Raw genomic sequence first — 16,083 nt, 5'->3', positions numbered from 1 at the left:
CTACAAGGTATTGAATGCTACTAATTTTATTTTGTAACATAGACCCTCAAATCCTCTCCTTTTGCCAAACACTTCAAACCTGGAGAAATATGTCCTCTTCCCTGAAAAATAATGTGAACATTGTGTTCATATAGATAAAAACTGGAAAGGAATGTGGGAGGCACATTTCATCACTGTTTCTTGCGTTCCTACCAAGTGCCATGCCCTGAGCAAGGTGCCAGAGCAGGGTGGTAGCAAGAGGCTCTGTGTGTCATGGTGAGAGTCGCACCCATTGTCTTTAAATCAGAACTTCCCCTCCCCTTAACGCTTTCTGACCTCCGGTTCTTGCTTACGAGGAACCGGCACGGTGAGATCATGAGACCAAAGAAGCCGAGGTGGATGGATGCTTTCGAAAAAGACCAGGAGCTGCAGGATTCAGGCTCCACTATGGGGAAAGCTTCCTTGCTGCCATGCACCAACCCACCCAGAGTGGCCACCATGCACCCTGGTTCTAAGTGGGAGAGAAGGACACGCACAAGCTCCAGAGAGCGAGCAGCGCCATATTTCACGTGTTCCTTGAAGAATGTGCAGAAGATGTGCATCAGGTCTAAGAAAAGTTCTCTGAAGCAACACTGTGCCACAAATTGGTTTGCAGTCCACCTGCCATGTGGATGTTTTGCCACGTGGGACAGTGGGAACTCCATGGGCTTTCCTTGTACATGGACTCCTATGGATGGACGTTTCCAATCGAAATGAGTTACTTCTCCCGGGGAATGCTTGGAGCCAGAGCAAGGTCAGATGCCAATTCTGTCCACTTATTAGCTGTGTGGCCATGGAAAACTTACTCCTCCATAAACTTCAGTGTCTTCTTTACCAGACAGACAAAGGAAAACGACCTCTGTTTTGAGGCAGTCATGTGAGATACAGTCGGCACCCTAGTAAATGTTTACCAAATCTTTGCTGCTAATATATATAATATTTCCTTGAATTCTGTAGGTACATCTACTAGAATGCTGTTGTTTAAACCCCTTAAAACTCCTGAAAGCTCCTGAGGAAAAAATGTTCGCCCATCAGAGCTTGTCTTGATTAGTGGTCTCAGAGCTTGCCAAATGCTTTTCAAATGCATTAGCTTAATTAATTGATCAGGCGTGGCTCTGTGTCTGGGAACTAGGTGTTTGTCGAGTAGCCTGCCCTTATCTCTGGGAAGAGGGATCGTGGTGTTGAAGCTAGACCATGTCAGCAAAGCTCCAGGAATTCGATGCTTCCCCAAAGCTTGAAACAAGCAGTGAGCCAGAACTTTCTTGCAACAGGTGAATTGCTTTTCCAGACTGGGTAAGCCAGAAATGCTTCCCTGCCCCTCCCTTCCAATTATCTCCACCTTGATGTCGACACTCAGCAAAATTCTGGAACGTGTCATTATTATACAGACATCAGTGGGAGCTTAGCAGGCCCCAGCTCATCAACATGAATTCCCAGAAGGAACCGTGTACCCAAGTAAGCCCCAAACTACAGCTTTGGGTGGTGTTTCCAGCCTAGGAGATCATGTAAACGTTAGAGAATTATGTCTTCTTCATTAGACTGTGAACAACGTGGGGTCAGGAGAGTTACATGTCTTCAAATCGCCTGCAGTTCCTGTCACAGGATAAGAGACCAACACCTGCTTGCTGGCTAACTAAAGGTGTAAGTAAAGGAATGAAGAATTTTAACAAAGGAATTTTTTTAAAAGCCTCTTTTCGTTTAAAAATTAAGGACATTGAGAAGAGTGAACTCACAAATAACGCATGTAGGCAAATCCACAGCATTTGAACCATCGCGATTCATTAGCGAACTGTTGTCAACACCAAAGGAAGAAATCCAGGTACCAGAACCAAGGCTCCAAGCCTTTCAACACTGTCGTCAATGACTGGGTAGGAAAGTGGAGAGTTAGAGAGTTCAGGGCTCCCACAGAGGACCCAGACCATGGCTGGAAAGGACTCCAGCCCAGGCCATGTTGTTGTACAGGTCAGGGCTCCAGGGGCGAGAGAGGGTTCTTAGAGCTCGCAGAGGGAGAAGACCACGGAGAGAAGACAGAGCCACCGTGGCGAACTGGGGATTGCAAGCTAGGAGACAGTAGGGTAACAGCTCAAGATTTTGAGTCTGTTATTTCCAGCCTAGATCCCTCTCCATAGGCATCTATAACTGGCTGTTCAGTGTAACAGAATAGGAACAGCCTTAGATTTTTTTTTTTTTACCTCACTCACATCTTGCCTCCGGAAGCTGACTGAGGCCATGCCCCACTACAGCGAGGAAGTCCATTTTTAAAAAGGCATGGGATCCAGGAAACCAGGGATAAAAAAAGCCGAGTAAAGGAAAAGCCATTTCCAGGAAACCCAGAAACAAGGTTAGAAAACAAATCACTTATCAAGCTCAGAAAACAAATCACTTATCTAGAATGATCTAGAAAGAAAATGTCGTCAACATACACATAAAATGTCTCAGCTGGAGAAGCCTCGTCTTGAAGAAGATTTCTGTTTTATGGGATTCAGTCTATTAAAACTAGATACATAGAGCTAGAGAATGTTGATTTAATCCCGTGCTGTAATTTCTGGAAAGATCGAGGGAGAGCCATTAAACATACGTGTAGGTCTGGGCATGTGTCTCAAAGAGCTGACTCCTCATCTTCTGAAGCAGAAAGCCAGTATCTAGCACAAAAAAAGTCAAGAAATGGCAGAATAAGCTTATGATTTTAAAAAACAGAGTAGGGGCACCTGGGTGGCCCAGTCAGTTGAGCATCTGACTTCTGCTCAGGTCATGATCTCACAGTTTGTGAGCTCGAGCCCCGTGTCAGACTCTGTGCTGATGGTGTGGAGCCTGCTTGGGATTTTCTCTCTCTCTCTCTCTCTCTCTCTGCCCCTCCCTCACTCGTGCTCTGTCTCTCTCTCACTCTCTCAAAAAAAAAACATTTTTAAAAATTAAAATAAAAAATAAAAAACACAGTAAATGTCAAAAGAAAGAAGAGTTTGAAGGAGTTCTGCTGGGCTGGGGTCAATGGACCAGGGGCAGCTGGTTAGACTCTGAGCTTCGTGGCATGACCCGATTTTTCCTCGTCTCCATGTTCTACAGAAAATACCTTAGAGAATTATAAAGGTACAGGAGGTGGTTATGGTATATTGTAGAAGAAGGGTGGATAATCTCTGACTTTTTAAAGAAAAAGTGAAGACCAGAAAAATGTCTGCTAACTGTTGGTAGTTTATCTGAGTGTTTAATGAAGTGATTTTTTTTCCCCTTCCTTTGCTTATGTAATTTTTAACTATAAATTTACCTTGCGAGGGGCGCCTGGGTGGCTCAGTCGATTGGGCATCCGACTCTTGATTTTGGCTCAAGTCATGATCTCACGGTTCGTGGGTTCGAGCCCCACGTCCGACTCTGTGCTGACAACGCGGAGCCTGCTTGGGATTCTCTCTCCCTCTCTGCCCCTGCCCTGCTCTCACTCTCTCTTTCTCAAAATAAATAACAACTTAAAAACTTTAAAAAATAAAAAAATCTTACGTTGCGATACGTTGCGTATTACTGAGAACAATTTGAAAGGAGACTTTTTATACACACACGTGCCCACACCCACACACCCAGGAAACACCAGTCCCGACCCAGAATAGGAATGAATTTCCCTCCGTGGTCGTGAGTTCTGGAACACGCACTGGGGACCCAGGTTCATACGCCAGGAAGCACCAAGCATAGAGCAGGTACCACAGCGGGGTGGGGTTGGTAGGCAGCCCTCCCAGGGCAAGTGCTTGAACCCTAGGGACGCTTTGGAAGCAGCTCAGCAGAAGCCCCCTGCGGGCGGGGACAGGTAGAGACGGGGTCTTCCTGGTCATCCGTTTGCATACACTCCACACTTGCACACGCAGGGTTGTCTCAATCAATTTTCATTGCTGAGAGTGAACGCACGAAAACTCTGTAATGACGAAGAGAGCAGATTCCGTAGTCTTTTCCAAACAAAGAAGTGCAGTCAGCGGACAAGGTCTTACACACTAGAAGAGCGTCCCTTCAACCATCAGACCCGCCCGGGACTGACCGCCTCCCCAAGCTGTGAATTTGGCAATGTTAGAAGCGTTTGGTGGGATCCGGGTTTCTGCGCGGATGGGAGCTGGATGTCCCATAGGCTGGCTCCAGGAGCCGCACACTGACAAACTTCATTGTCACAGCTGGTCCAGGGGTGGCCAATCCGTGGACGGTTACTAGTCCTGGCGGCTCGGGAACATGCAGGGGCAGCAGAGCAGGTGGAAGTCGGGGCAGAGGGAGCCCTGGGCCGTCCCCTTCTGCTCTCCCTCTGCAAGGGCACAAGTCAGGGTGGCCCCGGTAAAGTTTCCAGAAGGAATAGTTCTCTTTTGCATTTAATTAAAGGCTGAGGGTTCCCCTTTCTCATATTTATGCTGAGGCGGGGTTCCCAAGTCCCCTGACTGGCCTGAAATCCCTCGGTAACATGGGGCAGAGCCCCAGCTCCCCATGCTTCGGGGGGCAGGGCGGGTCTTGAGGATGTCTGAGCATCCTTGGGCCACCTGAGGACCACTCCTGGGCAGCATGGCGAGCTCCCCACACCGGGGCATCCTCCACCTGCCCAGGGACCCCAGGAAGGAGTCTGGCAATCTGCCAACCCTCCTTCGAGCCCCGCGTCACACGGGCCAGCTTCTCCAAGTGACGTGGCCCCATGCACGCTGCCCCCTGACAGAAACGCCCTGATGCTCACTGTTGCCTTCCTTTGGGCTTCCCAGGTATCTCTGGGGTCACAGATTGACTTGCAGAAGAAGAAGAGGCGGGCGCCCGCACCCCCTCCGCCGCAGCCCCCGCCGCCAAGCCCCCTGGTGCCCCCTCGCACTCAGGACCAGGAGGAGAACAGGAAGAGCGCCACGGGTGAGTGTGTCCGCATGCGTCCGAGTCTTGTCTTGCGTGGAGTGTTAGTGCTGCCCTTAACCCCTGCAGTCGCCTCGCCCACGAGGGCGTTAACTGGGGAAACATTTATGCTAAGGAAAGAAAGTCTGGAAATAAACACTTGCGAGTCCATCCCGAAGGTCTGTTTTCCGGGCATCGTGGAGGCAGGTGGAAGGCGGGGGTCGGAGAGGGTGGGGGATGGCTGTGGCAGCTCGGGAGAGAGCGAGTGGATGTGCACGTGTGTGCGTGTGTGTGTGCGTGTGTGATGCGTGTCTCCCTGATGGAAGGATGTAAAGTTCTTGGGATGATATCCCTGGAAGCTGTTTCGAAAGGCCTCTGGTCCCCAGGAGATTCATAGATCAGTTGACAACAGTGTAGTAATTTCTTGACCACCCTGTTTGAAATTGATTTCCCCTTTTATATCTGTAGCAGAGACCGTGATACTTTTTGAGGAAAAGAGAACCCAAAGGAAACAGGATGGAACCATAATATCTGTGAGCAGAGAGACCCATTAGATCATTAAATGCCACCAACTCATGTTACAAGTGGTACAGAGAAAAGGGACCAGGGTCTCTAGCTCTATGAGCTGTGGATAGTTCATTTAATTTAAAATTTTTGTACTGTCTGTTTGTTTTTGAGAGGGAGGGAAAGACAGAGCGTGAGCAGGGAGGGGCAGAGAGAGAGGGAGACACAGAATCCGAAGCCGGCTCCAGGCTCCAAGCTGTCAGGGCTTGAACCCACGAACCTCAAGATCATTGACCTGAGCCGAAGTCAGATGCTCAACCCACTGAGCCACACAGGCGCCCCTGGTTAATGTAATTTTAAAACCATTCAGTGTTTGTTATTTCATTTATGGAGGAAAAAGAAGAGTAGGGGTTTCCTGAGATCATGGGAGGTTCAGCTCACGACAGAGGCCATCTGACAGCCATGCCCAACGCCGTTCACTCCACTCAGCACCCTCGTGTTTTGGCCTTGACCTAATGGCTGTGGCCCCCAAAAAGAAGCCCCCCAAGGATAAGTGCTTGCATCATCAGTGTCCCAGACTCCCATACAAGCAACTTGGCTGTTTGTAGCATTTTTTTTTCCCCTGGTCAATACCTCTCTTCTGATGTCAGCCTTTCACAGCCAGAGATGCGGTTATCCTAAGGACCAGTAACCTATATTTCATGTCCGTTTTTTCTTTTTACCAAAGGAAAATACCATCCTGTTCGCAGGGTACATGATCAGTAGCTCCTCGAAATAAATCTGGGGTGTCTCCCTCTTTTATGACGAGACCACCATTCTCCCTCCCGAGCTCTCACCCACTCTTGCTGTAAAGGGATGACAGCTCAGATGTACAGTCCCTTGTCACAACCCTAGGAAGCGTCCACTCTAAGTGGTGGTGTGGCTGTGGTTGAGCCCTGCCAGCCTCCAGGCCAGACACCCCGTTTCAACCCAAGGGAGGGCCCCCCCAATTCGGCTTTGAAGGCCTGATGCTTGGAGGACCTGGCCCAGGTGTGGGCAGGCAGCCAGCGCCCACGGGTGTCACAGGAGAGGGAGGCAGGTGTTTGCCCAATGAAAACCGTAGGGACAGTTCCCCTGCAAGGAGCATGTTACAAAGAGGAGTTATGGACGGCAGTGATGCACTACTCGTCTCTCTCTGTCTCTGTCTGTCGTCCGTGAACTTTGGTTTGTGAAGGTGGAGAAGGAAGCCAGAAACCCCCTTCCTACTGAAAGGGACCTTGGCTGCTTTGGGAGCTCAGGAGGGTGGTAGAGGTCATGGTGGCAGTTTTCAGTGAGACTTGTGTCCCCGTCAGCAATCCCCATGAACTCACAGCACGCTAGCCGCCCACAGGCCGCTCTTTGAACCAAAGTCTAGGCTTTACGTTAACAGATAAAAATCTTTAAAGTAGCCCCTGTCCAGTCACACACACACACACACACACACACACACACATGAGCATCTTTCTATTCTGATATCTAGATATAAAAAGGGGAAAAAATTAGAACTTGCACTAAAATAGTATTATTTTACTGGAATTGAGTCTGACCCAAATTTCTTGGCAAACAAAAATAAGCTTTCCAGTAGAAAAGCTTCCGGCACAAAGCCTCTTCCTCCTACGTGTGTCGCCCTAGGGGAACGCCCTCTCATTTAATGTTACTTACCTGGACCAAACAGATAACTCTCACCCAGACAGATCGTGCTTCTTTGCACTTGGAAGGGAAAAGTGATGTCTAGCTATGGGGACATCCATATTTTTCCACGTTGGAAGAACTGTAATCAAGAGATTGGATATATCTCTTGATGAAGAAATTATATTTCTTAATCTTTTTATTAATAATCTGATGATGGTCATGAAACACAGAATGTATTCATTACAAGATGATCCTAAACATTAAAGCTTGGGGGTGCCTGAGTGGCTCCGTCGATTAAGCGTCTGACTCTTGGTTTCGGCTCAGGTCAGGATCTCACGGTTCGTGAGTTCAAACCCCACATCAGGCTCTGCGCTGACCGTGTGAGTCAGCTTGGGATTCTCTCTCTCTCTGTCTTTCTCTGCCCCTTCTTCACTCACTCTGTCTCTCCCTCGAAACAAACAAACATTTAAAAGAAAGATCTTCAGACATTAAAGCTTGAAGAAAACGTTTCTAAAACAAATCCTAGGAAGCATGGCTTACGACACAAGTGATTTATATGGCTTTGTTAAGTCGTTGACTTTCAAAAATCTTAGTAGCAGAAGAAAATCATTTTCCTATAAAATGGCAGGTGGATGCCCAGTGTGTCAAGAGCAGAGAGGGATGCCCTGAGGGTTCCAGGGTCAGATGGAGCACGACACCACCCCGAACACTTTGCCCAAGTCACAACCCTCTTCATTTTTTTTAAGTTTATTTACTTATTTTTTGAGAGAGAGAGAAAGCATGAGCGGGGAGGGGGGTGCAGAGAGAGAGAGAGAATCCCAAGCAGGCTCCTCACTGTCAGAGCCCGACACGGGGCTTGAAGCCACGAACCACGAGATCATGACCGGAGTCAAAGTCGGATGCTTGAGCGACTGAGCCACCCAGGCGCCCTGGGACCCTCTTCAAATAAAGTTTGAAGACTCTTACCCTAAACGATGGAAGAGATTGAGGATATAAACAGGCTTAAAGACGTGAGCTGAATTAGTGGTTCTTCGATCTGCAAGAATTAATCGGTAAAAGTAACAAAAGTAAGCTAAAAGATAATTCCGCAAACCTAATACAAACAAACCTGAATAAAAGGAGTTCCTTTTAACTTAACGCAGCTGCCGAGGGGGCTTTTAAGAATAATTTCAAGCCCAGCATCGGAGAGGAGTCGTGCTTGCCAGAAATGGCAAACAAGAAGGTATCACCAGATTGGCCCAAGGCGAGGACACCGTGTGTAAAATTCTGAAGCGTGAGTGAGATTGGATTTGATGCCTTGTGAGTTTGAATTTGGTCCCGGGCGTGGCTGGATTTTGTTGGCAGGTGCGGTTCCATTTGGTGAAGTTGACTTTAGACACCGGGTGTAGCTGGACTTGATGACAGGTGTGGTTGGATTTGATGCTTGAGGTGAGGTTGACGTTGGTACCGAGTGTGGATGGATTGGATGCCAGGTGTGGCTGGGTTTGGTGCTGGGTGTGTCTGGATTGGTGCCATGAGGCTGTGTTTGGTGCCTGGGGGAATGATGCCACGTGTCCCCCGCTGGAGGGCAGAGTCTTTCGGCTTAACCTTCTGAAGTAACCCCCGTTGATTCCATGTAGGTGTTGGACGACGGCAGGTGCCACAAAAGCCTCCCAGAGGCACTGCTCGGGGGCCCCCCCAGTTAGTGCTCCCCCCACCCCCGCCCTACCCTCCTCCTGACACAGACGTGGCAGAGCCTCTCGGCTTTCCTGGGGAAAGTGCTGGTTCCGAGGCCCCCGACCCGAGACCCACACGTACGTGCCTCTCGTTTCCTTTCCCTACTCTTGTGCTCTGGTCACCCGTGTCAGGGCTGTGTTTCCAGACTTTCCATTCTTGCCTCGGGGTGTTTGTGGCTTTGTTCTCTGGCTTTTCTTTCCAAATGCTCGATGTGGTGTGTCCGACGTCACAGTGAATGCACTCTGAACGCTATGCAGGGCCCCGGAAAGAATGGCGTAACTCATTAACCACTCACCCTGGGGTCCGACCTCTGCCAGAATCGTACCGGGTGGGTGGAGACAGTCTGCTAGGAGCCACCGTTCCCCACATGACAGCCAACCTTGCAGTGTCTGGGGAGAGCAGGAGCCCACGCAGCCCAGCTCTGTGATTTTGCTGTGAAGCTCGCTCCGGCCAGCCGTGAGCGCCGAGGAGAGCCACGTTCGAAACCAGGTCCTTTGAATCGTATGGTCAGTGGCCAGGCAGTACTAGTGTGGAAAGGGAAACTGAGGCAGCAGAAGGGGAAGCAGCTTGAGCTCCGCCTAGCAATAGCCAGAATGAAAGTCTCCTTGTTTTCTACCTCTTGCCACACCCTGGCTGAGATCGGGCTTTCTTCCCTGTCTCCAGAGATTTCTTTAGGGCTTCAGCAAGTACTGCGTATGGCACTTGTGCCTCCAGACGCAGGAGTCCTTTTATAGATTCAACCGTCTATGTTCCGATGGCGTCATCGGCACACCAAGCCCGTGCTCGCCCCTTTCAGGATGCCCCAGCTCGGTAGCGAGACTTCGTTATAAAGGGGCGCGTTCCCTTTTCGTAATAGCCCCGTGTCACCCTGCCTTCCGCCCAGGAAACGGCCGGTGCCCTTGGGTGGGTGCAGCCTTCCAGTTAGGAAGTTCATACTCTCCTGCCGTGGGACCACTTGATCTTTCTCTGTCTTCTTTGGAAATGACGATTAACTCGCTGCCAGCTTCTGGGTAAAGAAGAGGATGGCGGGATTACTTACCTACTCCTGGAGGAAAAATCATCCGGATTCACTTCCTCTTTCTTTACACATACTGCCTTTCCATCCTTCAGACACATTTGATCCTCTTGACGTTGGACATGCTTCTGGAAGCAAGCACTTTCTACAGGGCACGAAAAAACAAAGGATGAGACATTCTCGGTCAGAAAGAGAACAGCTGAGGCACAGATGACTCTGGAGCTGTGCCGTCTCTGAAGAGATCTTGAGCCCCACGTGCCAAGGCCGTGGGCTTTGGCGGTCTACACCGTGGCTGCCGTCCTCGCGCACAGATTCTCATCCGTGGGGGACCCGGTGAGGGAGGAGTAGCTGAGGAAAAATGACAAAGCCGAACACAGCCCGTGGGCAACCAGGGAGCGGTCACGAGACCGACCCGGGATGGGAGAGTCAGGCTTCCTGTGCTTCCCAAAGTCGGAACTGATGCTAACCAGCGGGCTCTCACTTCCTCTTGTGCTCGAAGGGCGCTCTGCTGGAGAGACCGCCGGGCAGGATCTGGGGCGGGGGGTGGGGGGGGGGGCTGCTTACAAAGGCCGGCATCAGGCTTGGGGATGAAAGATTTCTCCCACTGTGGAATCCTTCCCCGCCCCTGCCCTTAGCAGACTTTCCAAAGGAGTCGGCAGGCAACAGACAGGAGATGAGGTTCACCGTCTTGCTTCACGGCTCCGTTTCCGCTGGGGTTCTGGATTATTCTCTCCATGCGTTCATTTCCCCAGACCCTGGTCATCAGAGCCTCCTTTGCCCTCCGGTCACCATTCCTAACTCCCTGCCTTTCTCTTCGCCTCCCGTGCAGCCACAGAAATGCCACTAAAAGAGTGAGGAAGGGCAGGAGGCATGGGGGGGTGGTGGTATGGGGTGTTAGCGCCTGCAGGTAGCCAGGCTCCTCCTCTTCCTGTTCCCATCCTGGCTGCTCCTGCACCAGAACTTGGGGCATCCAACTCAGAGCTGTTCTTTTACCTAATTAGCAGAAATTTCTTGCCCATTTTCTATAGCAGTAAAACCTGGGATCTCCTGGGGCGCCTGGGGGGCTCAGTCGGTTAAGCGTCCGACTTCAGCTCAGGTCATGATCTCACGGTTCGTGGGTTCGAGCCCCGCGTCAGGGTCTGTGCTGACAGATCGGAGCCTGGAGCCTGCTTCAGATTCTGGGTCTCCCTCTCTCTCTCTGCCCCCCCACCTTGCACACACACGTGTGCGTACGCACTCTCTCTCAAAAATAAACATTAAAGCAGTTGTAGAAAGTACTGTATTAAGAAGAAGAAGAAAGAAAAAACTGAGATCTCCTGCCCAAGCAGCAGAACGCAACCTGGCCTTCTTTGGTTCAGGAATTCAGAGCAGTTAAGGAAAACAAATCCTTGGTTGTCTTCGGTCTTATTTTTTCACAAGATGTTGAAATTGGGGCACTATCTTGTCTCAAGGGAGCTACGGGCTGTTAGCACGTGAATATTGGATGCACGTTTGCCTTGCAGGCATCTACATGTTACCTACTCTTCCAGTTAGATTTCAGGCTATTCGTGTGTGTGTGTGTGTGTGTGTGTGTGTGTGTGTGTTTAAGTTTATTTATTTATTTTGAGAGAGGGACAGAGCACACAGGGGAGGGGCAGAGAAAGAGAGAGAGAGAGAATCCTAAGCAGGCTGTGTGCCATCAGCACACACCCTGACGCTGGGGCTCGAACTCACAAACTGAGATCGTGCCCTGAGCTGAGATCAAGAGTCAGTTGCTTAACCAACTGAGCCGCCCAGATTTCTGACTCTCCGTAGCTGTGGAGGGAAGCTCCGTATAGACCCTTTCACTGGCCACAAGCTCTTGTCCACTTCCTCCTGCATTCGGCGTCAGATGCACGTTCCTTGTGAAAGAAACGATACGCTCCTGGTGGAGACGGACCCTGACTACCGACGACGGCTGGGCGGTCCATGAGGCATCTCACGTGACACCTCACTCAGACCCCACCACAGCACGGGGTGAGAGACTGAGTCAGAAGGACTTCCGTCCCTGGCCCGGGGTCTTACTGCAATATGGGTATAGCAGGAATCCTCATTAGAGTATGTTTGACCCTCAGTCTTGGTTCTGTCCACCCCCATGCTGTTTTTGCCACCAGACCAAGAACCCCCCCACGGGGAATCCTTTGGCTTTGCATGATGATTGTTGTTTCTGCAACACAGAGTATAGTCCACTCGGGTTGTTAGAAAGACAAAAAATGCATTTTGTTGAAAACCGTGAGCTCGTCCAGCCTTCATGGATAAAAAGAAAGAGCCGGTAGATGATGGTCTGTACATGGGAAAAGAGCAAGAAGATGTGAAATGGGTCTTCCAGGGCACTGCCCTTCATTCTGATGTCTCCAGAACCTTCTGTTCCGGCTGTTCCCTAGCCCCGACCCCTACCTCTGTAGGGTCTTGGCACGGTCTCCGTCCTCATGCTTGGCTGGCGCCACATTCCCGTCCACCGCCAGCCTCCCCAGCCGACCTGACAACGAGTTGGATGCCTCGTTTCCCGTCTTCTTGCTTAAGTGCCACCAGCACGTGACACACGGCCACGAAAACCGCATTCGCCTGCAGCCACGCCACTGGGAGAAGACCTTGTGGTCTGGGTCAATGCCGCTTTTGACTGTGACCCCTGCACTCTTTTGGAGCCAATGTATGGTTTGTGGGCAGAAGAGCAGTGAACATCCGTTCACGTGTGTTTCCGGCTCCCGGAGGCCACTTGTGTCCAGCCCGCTCCCCGGCTCCCCCTGGGTATACCCCGCATGGGGGTCAGGTTGATGTGAACTCGGCGTGCTCAACATACCCCACCACCGCCTCGGGAAGCCACCCCTCCAGTCCAGATTTCTCCCCCATCTGGGTGTTTCCTCCCCACGTTGTATTACACACACTTGAAGGTGCTGCTCTGCTAACCACTTGGAGGTTGCACCGGTCTCATTTCCTATTGTATCCGCTCTTCAACGTGATGCCTGACACACAGCATAGATTCAGTCGCAGAACATACCAGAATATGTCTCGCTGTCGATCCTAAGTATCACACTACGATGACACTCGATGTTCGATTAGCTTTATCGAACTAAGATGTTTTCCGGGCTCAAGGGCATCCAGTCCCTGCTTCGCTCTGTCTGTGGGGTACTCTCCGTAGAGTCAGTGCTCATCCACACTGGTCATACTTGAGAAAGATGTGAGGATCTCAGTAGCGGTCAGCAACCCAGACTTCGCCACTTTCTTGTTTCCTGCTCTGGCTTACCTGTTAGGATGCCTTCAGCGGTGTGGTGGATACCGCTAAAGTGGGTCCCAACGGCCCCCGCCTCCCGCGTGCGCCCCGTTGTACAATCCTCTCCCCTTGGACACCAGCTGACTTCAGTGACTGACATCAAAGAAGAGAATATGGCAGAAGTAGTGGGATGTCACTTGTCACTTCTGAGGTTAGGTTAAAAAACAACAACTGTGGTTTCCATCTTGGATACCCTCTCTGCCTCGCTCACTCCGAGGGGAGCCAGCCGCCATGTTGAGAGCTGCTCTGTGAGGAGACCCACGTTGCAAACAACTGAGGGAGCTTCCAGCCAACAGCCAGTGAGCGACTGAGGTCCTCAGCCCACCGAGCTTGGGAACTGAGTCCAGACAACACCCTGTGGAGTGAGTCTGGAAGCTCCCTCAGGAGCCCCCATGGTTGAGACCACAGCCCAGTGGCACCTTGGCTGCAGCCTTGTGAGAGACCTTCTGTCAGAGGCAACCAGCCAGCTGTGCCCACAGAAAATTGGAGATAATTAATGCTTCTTGTGTTAAGACTCTGCTTCTTGAGGTAATGTGTTCTGTGACAACAGACGCCCAAAGGAAGAGAAACCGCTCTCCAGCCTTCCTCCGCAGTGTGGGGAAACTTTCATCTCCTTCAGCTGGAACCCCAGACTTCAGTGAAGCCTAAAGTTGTCATCAGGGACTGAGGGCCGACCAGTATCCTCTCTAAATCATCTTTGGGGTCGACCTCCTCCTGCCCGGGCTGGTACTGAGGGGGCTCTGGCCGTTCCACACACCATATCCAGACACAAGAATTTTCAGAGGAGGAGAGACCGTGTCTTCTAATGGTTTCAGGGGGAACCTTTCCCAGAAGCCCCCCAACTGTGGATCTTTCTCTTACGTCTCATTGACCACAGCTGGGGAGTAGCTGACCAGTCTCTGGTGAGGACAGAATCACCCGAGATGATGGAAGCCCAACCCGACAGCCGGGAAAAAGGTCAACTTTCTCTGGCATGTGGAAGTCACTTGTCAACACTCTGTTAACTGGACATAGAGGGGAGGCACGCTGCACAAACGGCCCCCGGTATCCACATCTCAGGCCATGACCCTTGGTGTGGTTGCCATCTGAAGAGCGGAGGGCACGTTGTGAGTGGGAGCAGAGAGAGGCCCGTGAGCCAATGGCGGAGATGAAGTGGACGGCGAAAGACGGCACGGCCGAGCATCTGAAAGTCAGAAATGACCGAGGAACTGCCCTCCTCAGGGGACGCTTTGAAGGCCGGACTGGACACTTCACGCCTGGCCTCCGCCTACATTTCTCAATTCCTGCTTCTGCAGCCCAGAGAACTAGTGGAAATCGGAACTCCTAACATTTGCACATGCCCACTTGGTACCCAGAGACTAAAGAGCTTGGTTTCCTCGTAATCTTTTTAGCTGCTAAGAGGATATCAGAAGTGTGTCTGGCCAATCCACTTTGGGATCCCATGTCTCATTGAAAATTGCCCGCAGGGGCGCCTGGGTGGCTCAGTCAGTTAAGCGTCCTACTCCTGAGTTCAGCTCAGGTCACGATCTCATGGGTTCGTGGGATCGAGCCCCACTTCGGGCTCTGTGCCAACGGCGTGGAACCTGCTTGGGATTCTCTCTCTCCCTACCTCTCTGCACCTCCCCCACTTGGGTTCACTCCCCCACTCTCTCTCTCTTCCCCAAAATAAATAAATAAACTTCTAAAAAATAATAAATAAAATGACTTCCTGCTATAAGCAACATAGTTTTATCTCTTGTAGAGTGAGCTTCTGGTAGGATAAAATGCAGCCTTTTCAGAGTCAGCTGGGGGCCACTGGGAGGTGTCTGTGCCCAGCTCTCAAGGTCTTTGTCCCTGCCATCCCCTGGGGCAGAGCTGAGTCTCCTCTCCCCTGGTTCCTGCTTGCAGCTCTGTCCCGGCAGCTGAGGCCAGGACGGCCTGTGGAGTCTGAGTCGGTATTTACTTATTGCCCATGTAGGAGAAAAACGACTGAGCTGTGTCACCTCTCAAAGCCTTACGGCGCAGAGGTCCTCGTGAATAAGTCTCCGGTCCTGTGCTGAGCTTCTTAGCATGGTTATAGTGACAGTGGAATATAGTGACAGTGACATGGAATATAGTGACAGTGGAATATAACATGGTTATAGTGACACATCCCCTGGGATGTGTCCCGTGGTCTGTGGCCTATTAATGAATGAGCTTTCATATTAACCTTTGGACACCTAAGCATGTACATAGCGGCTTCAAGGGCACGCCTAAGCCAATGTGATTGTGCATATGGAGTTTTTCCCTCTAACTTTCTAATCAGCTTGCTTTCTGCTGACAGTTGATTTCGGTTGCCCCTTCATTGTGAGTCACGATGATAGAGGCTGTGTCACTGGCTCGCTGGATTGTGTGTTGACGAGATTTTCAGAGCTGGTAATGATTGGGCTGCTAACACACCATCCATTACATATTCCAGTGAGAAGCCCCTGGAGATTTAACGATCAATGTGTAGAGAGTTCAAATTACTGATCCGCAATTTGCTTTATATTTTTTAAATTAAACCATTCAACGACTGTCATCTTCCTATACATCTTCCTATAATAGGTTTGAGTAAGTCAGTCTTTCCTTGGCCATTCATTGCTGGGGTGATTGGCAAAGGATTTTAAAAGCGTACAGGAAAAGTGGGTCCCTGTCCTCTGATCTAAATGACCTGTCAAGTCAAGACAGCACTGGCGACACCATGGTGGCCTCTAGGTGATTGGTTTTCAATCTGTGAGTAAGTATCCCATTCTAAAGAATTGTAAGGAGATTCTAGAATAGAGAAATAAGATGAGAGAAATCAGCTAGCCATTTTCGATTACAAAATAGTCATTTGAGTGTGCTTAATAGAAAATTAATAATGCATAATATGATCTATAAATATATAAAAATATATTTAAAATGTATAATGTAATATACATATAAAATATGACTTTTAAAAAATATGTGTATAATATAATGCACATAATGTAATACAATAAAATGTATAAGATGCATATGTAACATATAAAATAATAATAATTCATATTTTAGGCAGTGTGACTCAGCAGAAGAACTGAGA

The 16,083-nt window shown here is 50.1% G+C and overlaps 1 protein-coding gene across 2 annotated transcripts in view; it reads left to right on the top strand.

The window, feature by feature from the left end:
- COBL (cordon-bleu WH2 repeat protein) overlaps window positions 1–16,083 on the top strand; it is a 167,307-nt gene that overhangs the window by 97,024 nt on the left and 54,200 nt on the right. For both annotated transcript variants that reach the window (XM_042914062.1, XM_042914053.1), the window contains 2 exons: window positions 4,731–4,869; window positions 8,622–8,795. In XM_042914062.1, the coding sequence (XP_042769996.1) occupies window positions 4,731–4,869; window positions 8,622–8,795 (313 nt within the window). The remainder of the gene's footprint in view (window positions 1–4,730; window positions 4,870–8,621; window positions 8,796–16,083) is intronic.

This window comes from Panthera leo, chromosome A2, assembly GCF_018350215.1.
Source record: "Panthera leo isolate Ple1 chromosome A2, P.leo_Ple1_pat1.1, whole genome shotgun sequence".
Taxonomy (NCBI): domain Eukaryota; kingdom Metazoa; phylum Chordata; class Mammalia; order Carnivora; family Felidae; genus Panthera; species Panthera leo.
This window is presented reverse-complemented; position numbering and strand designations above follow the sequence as displayed.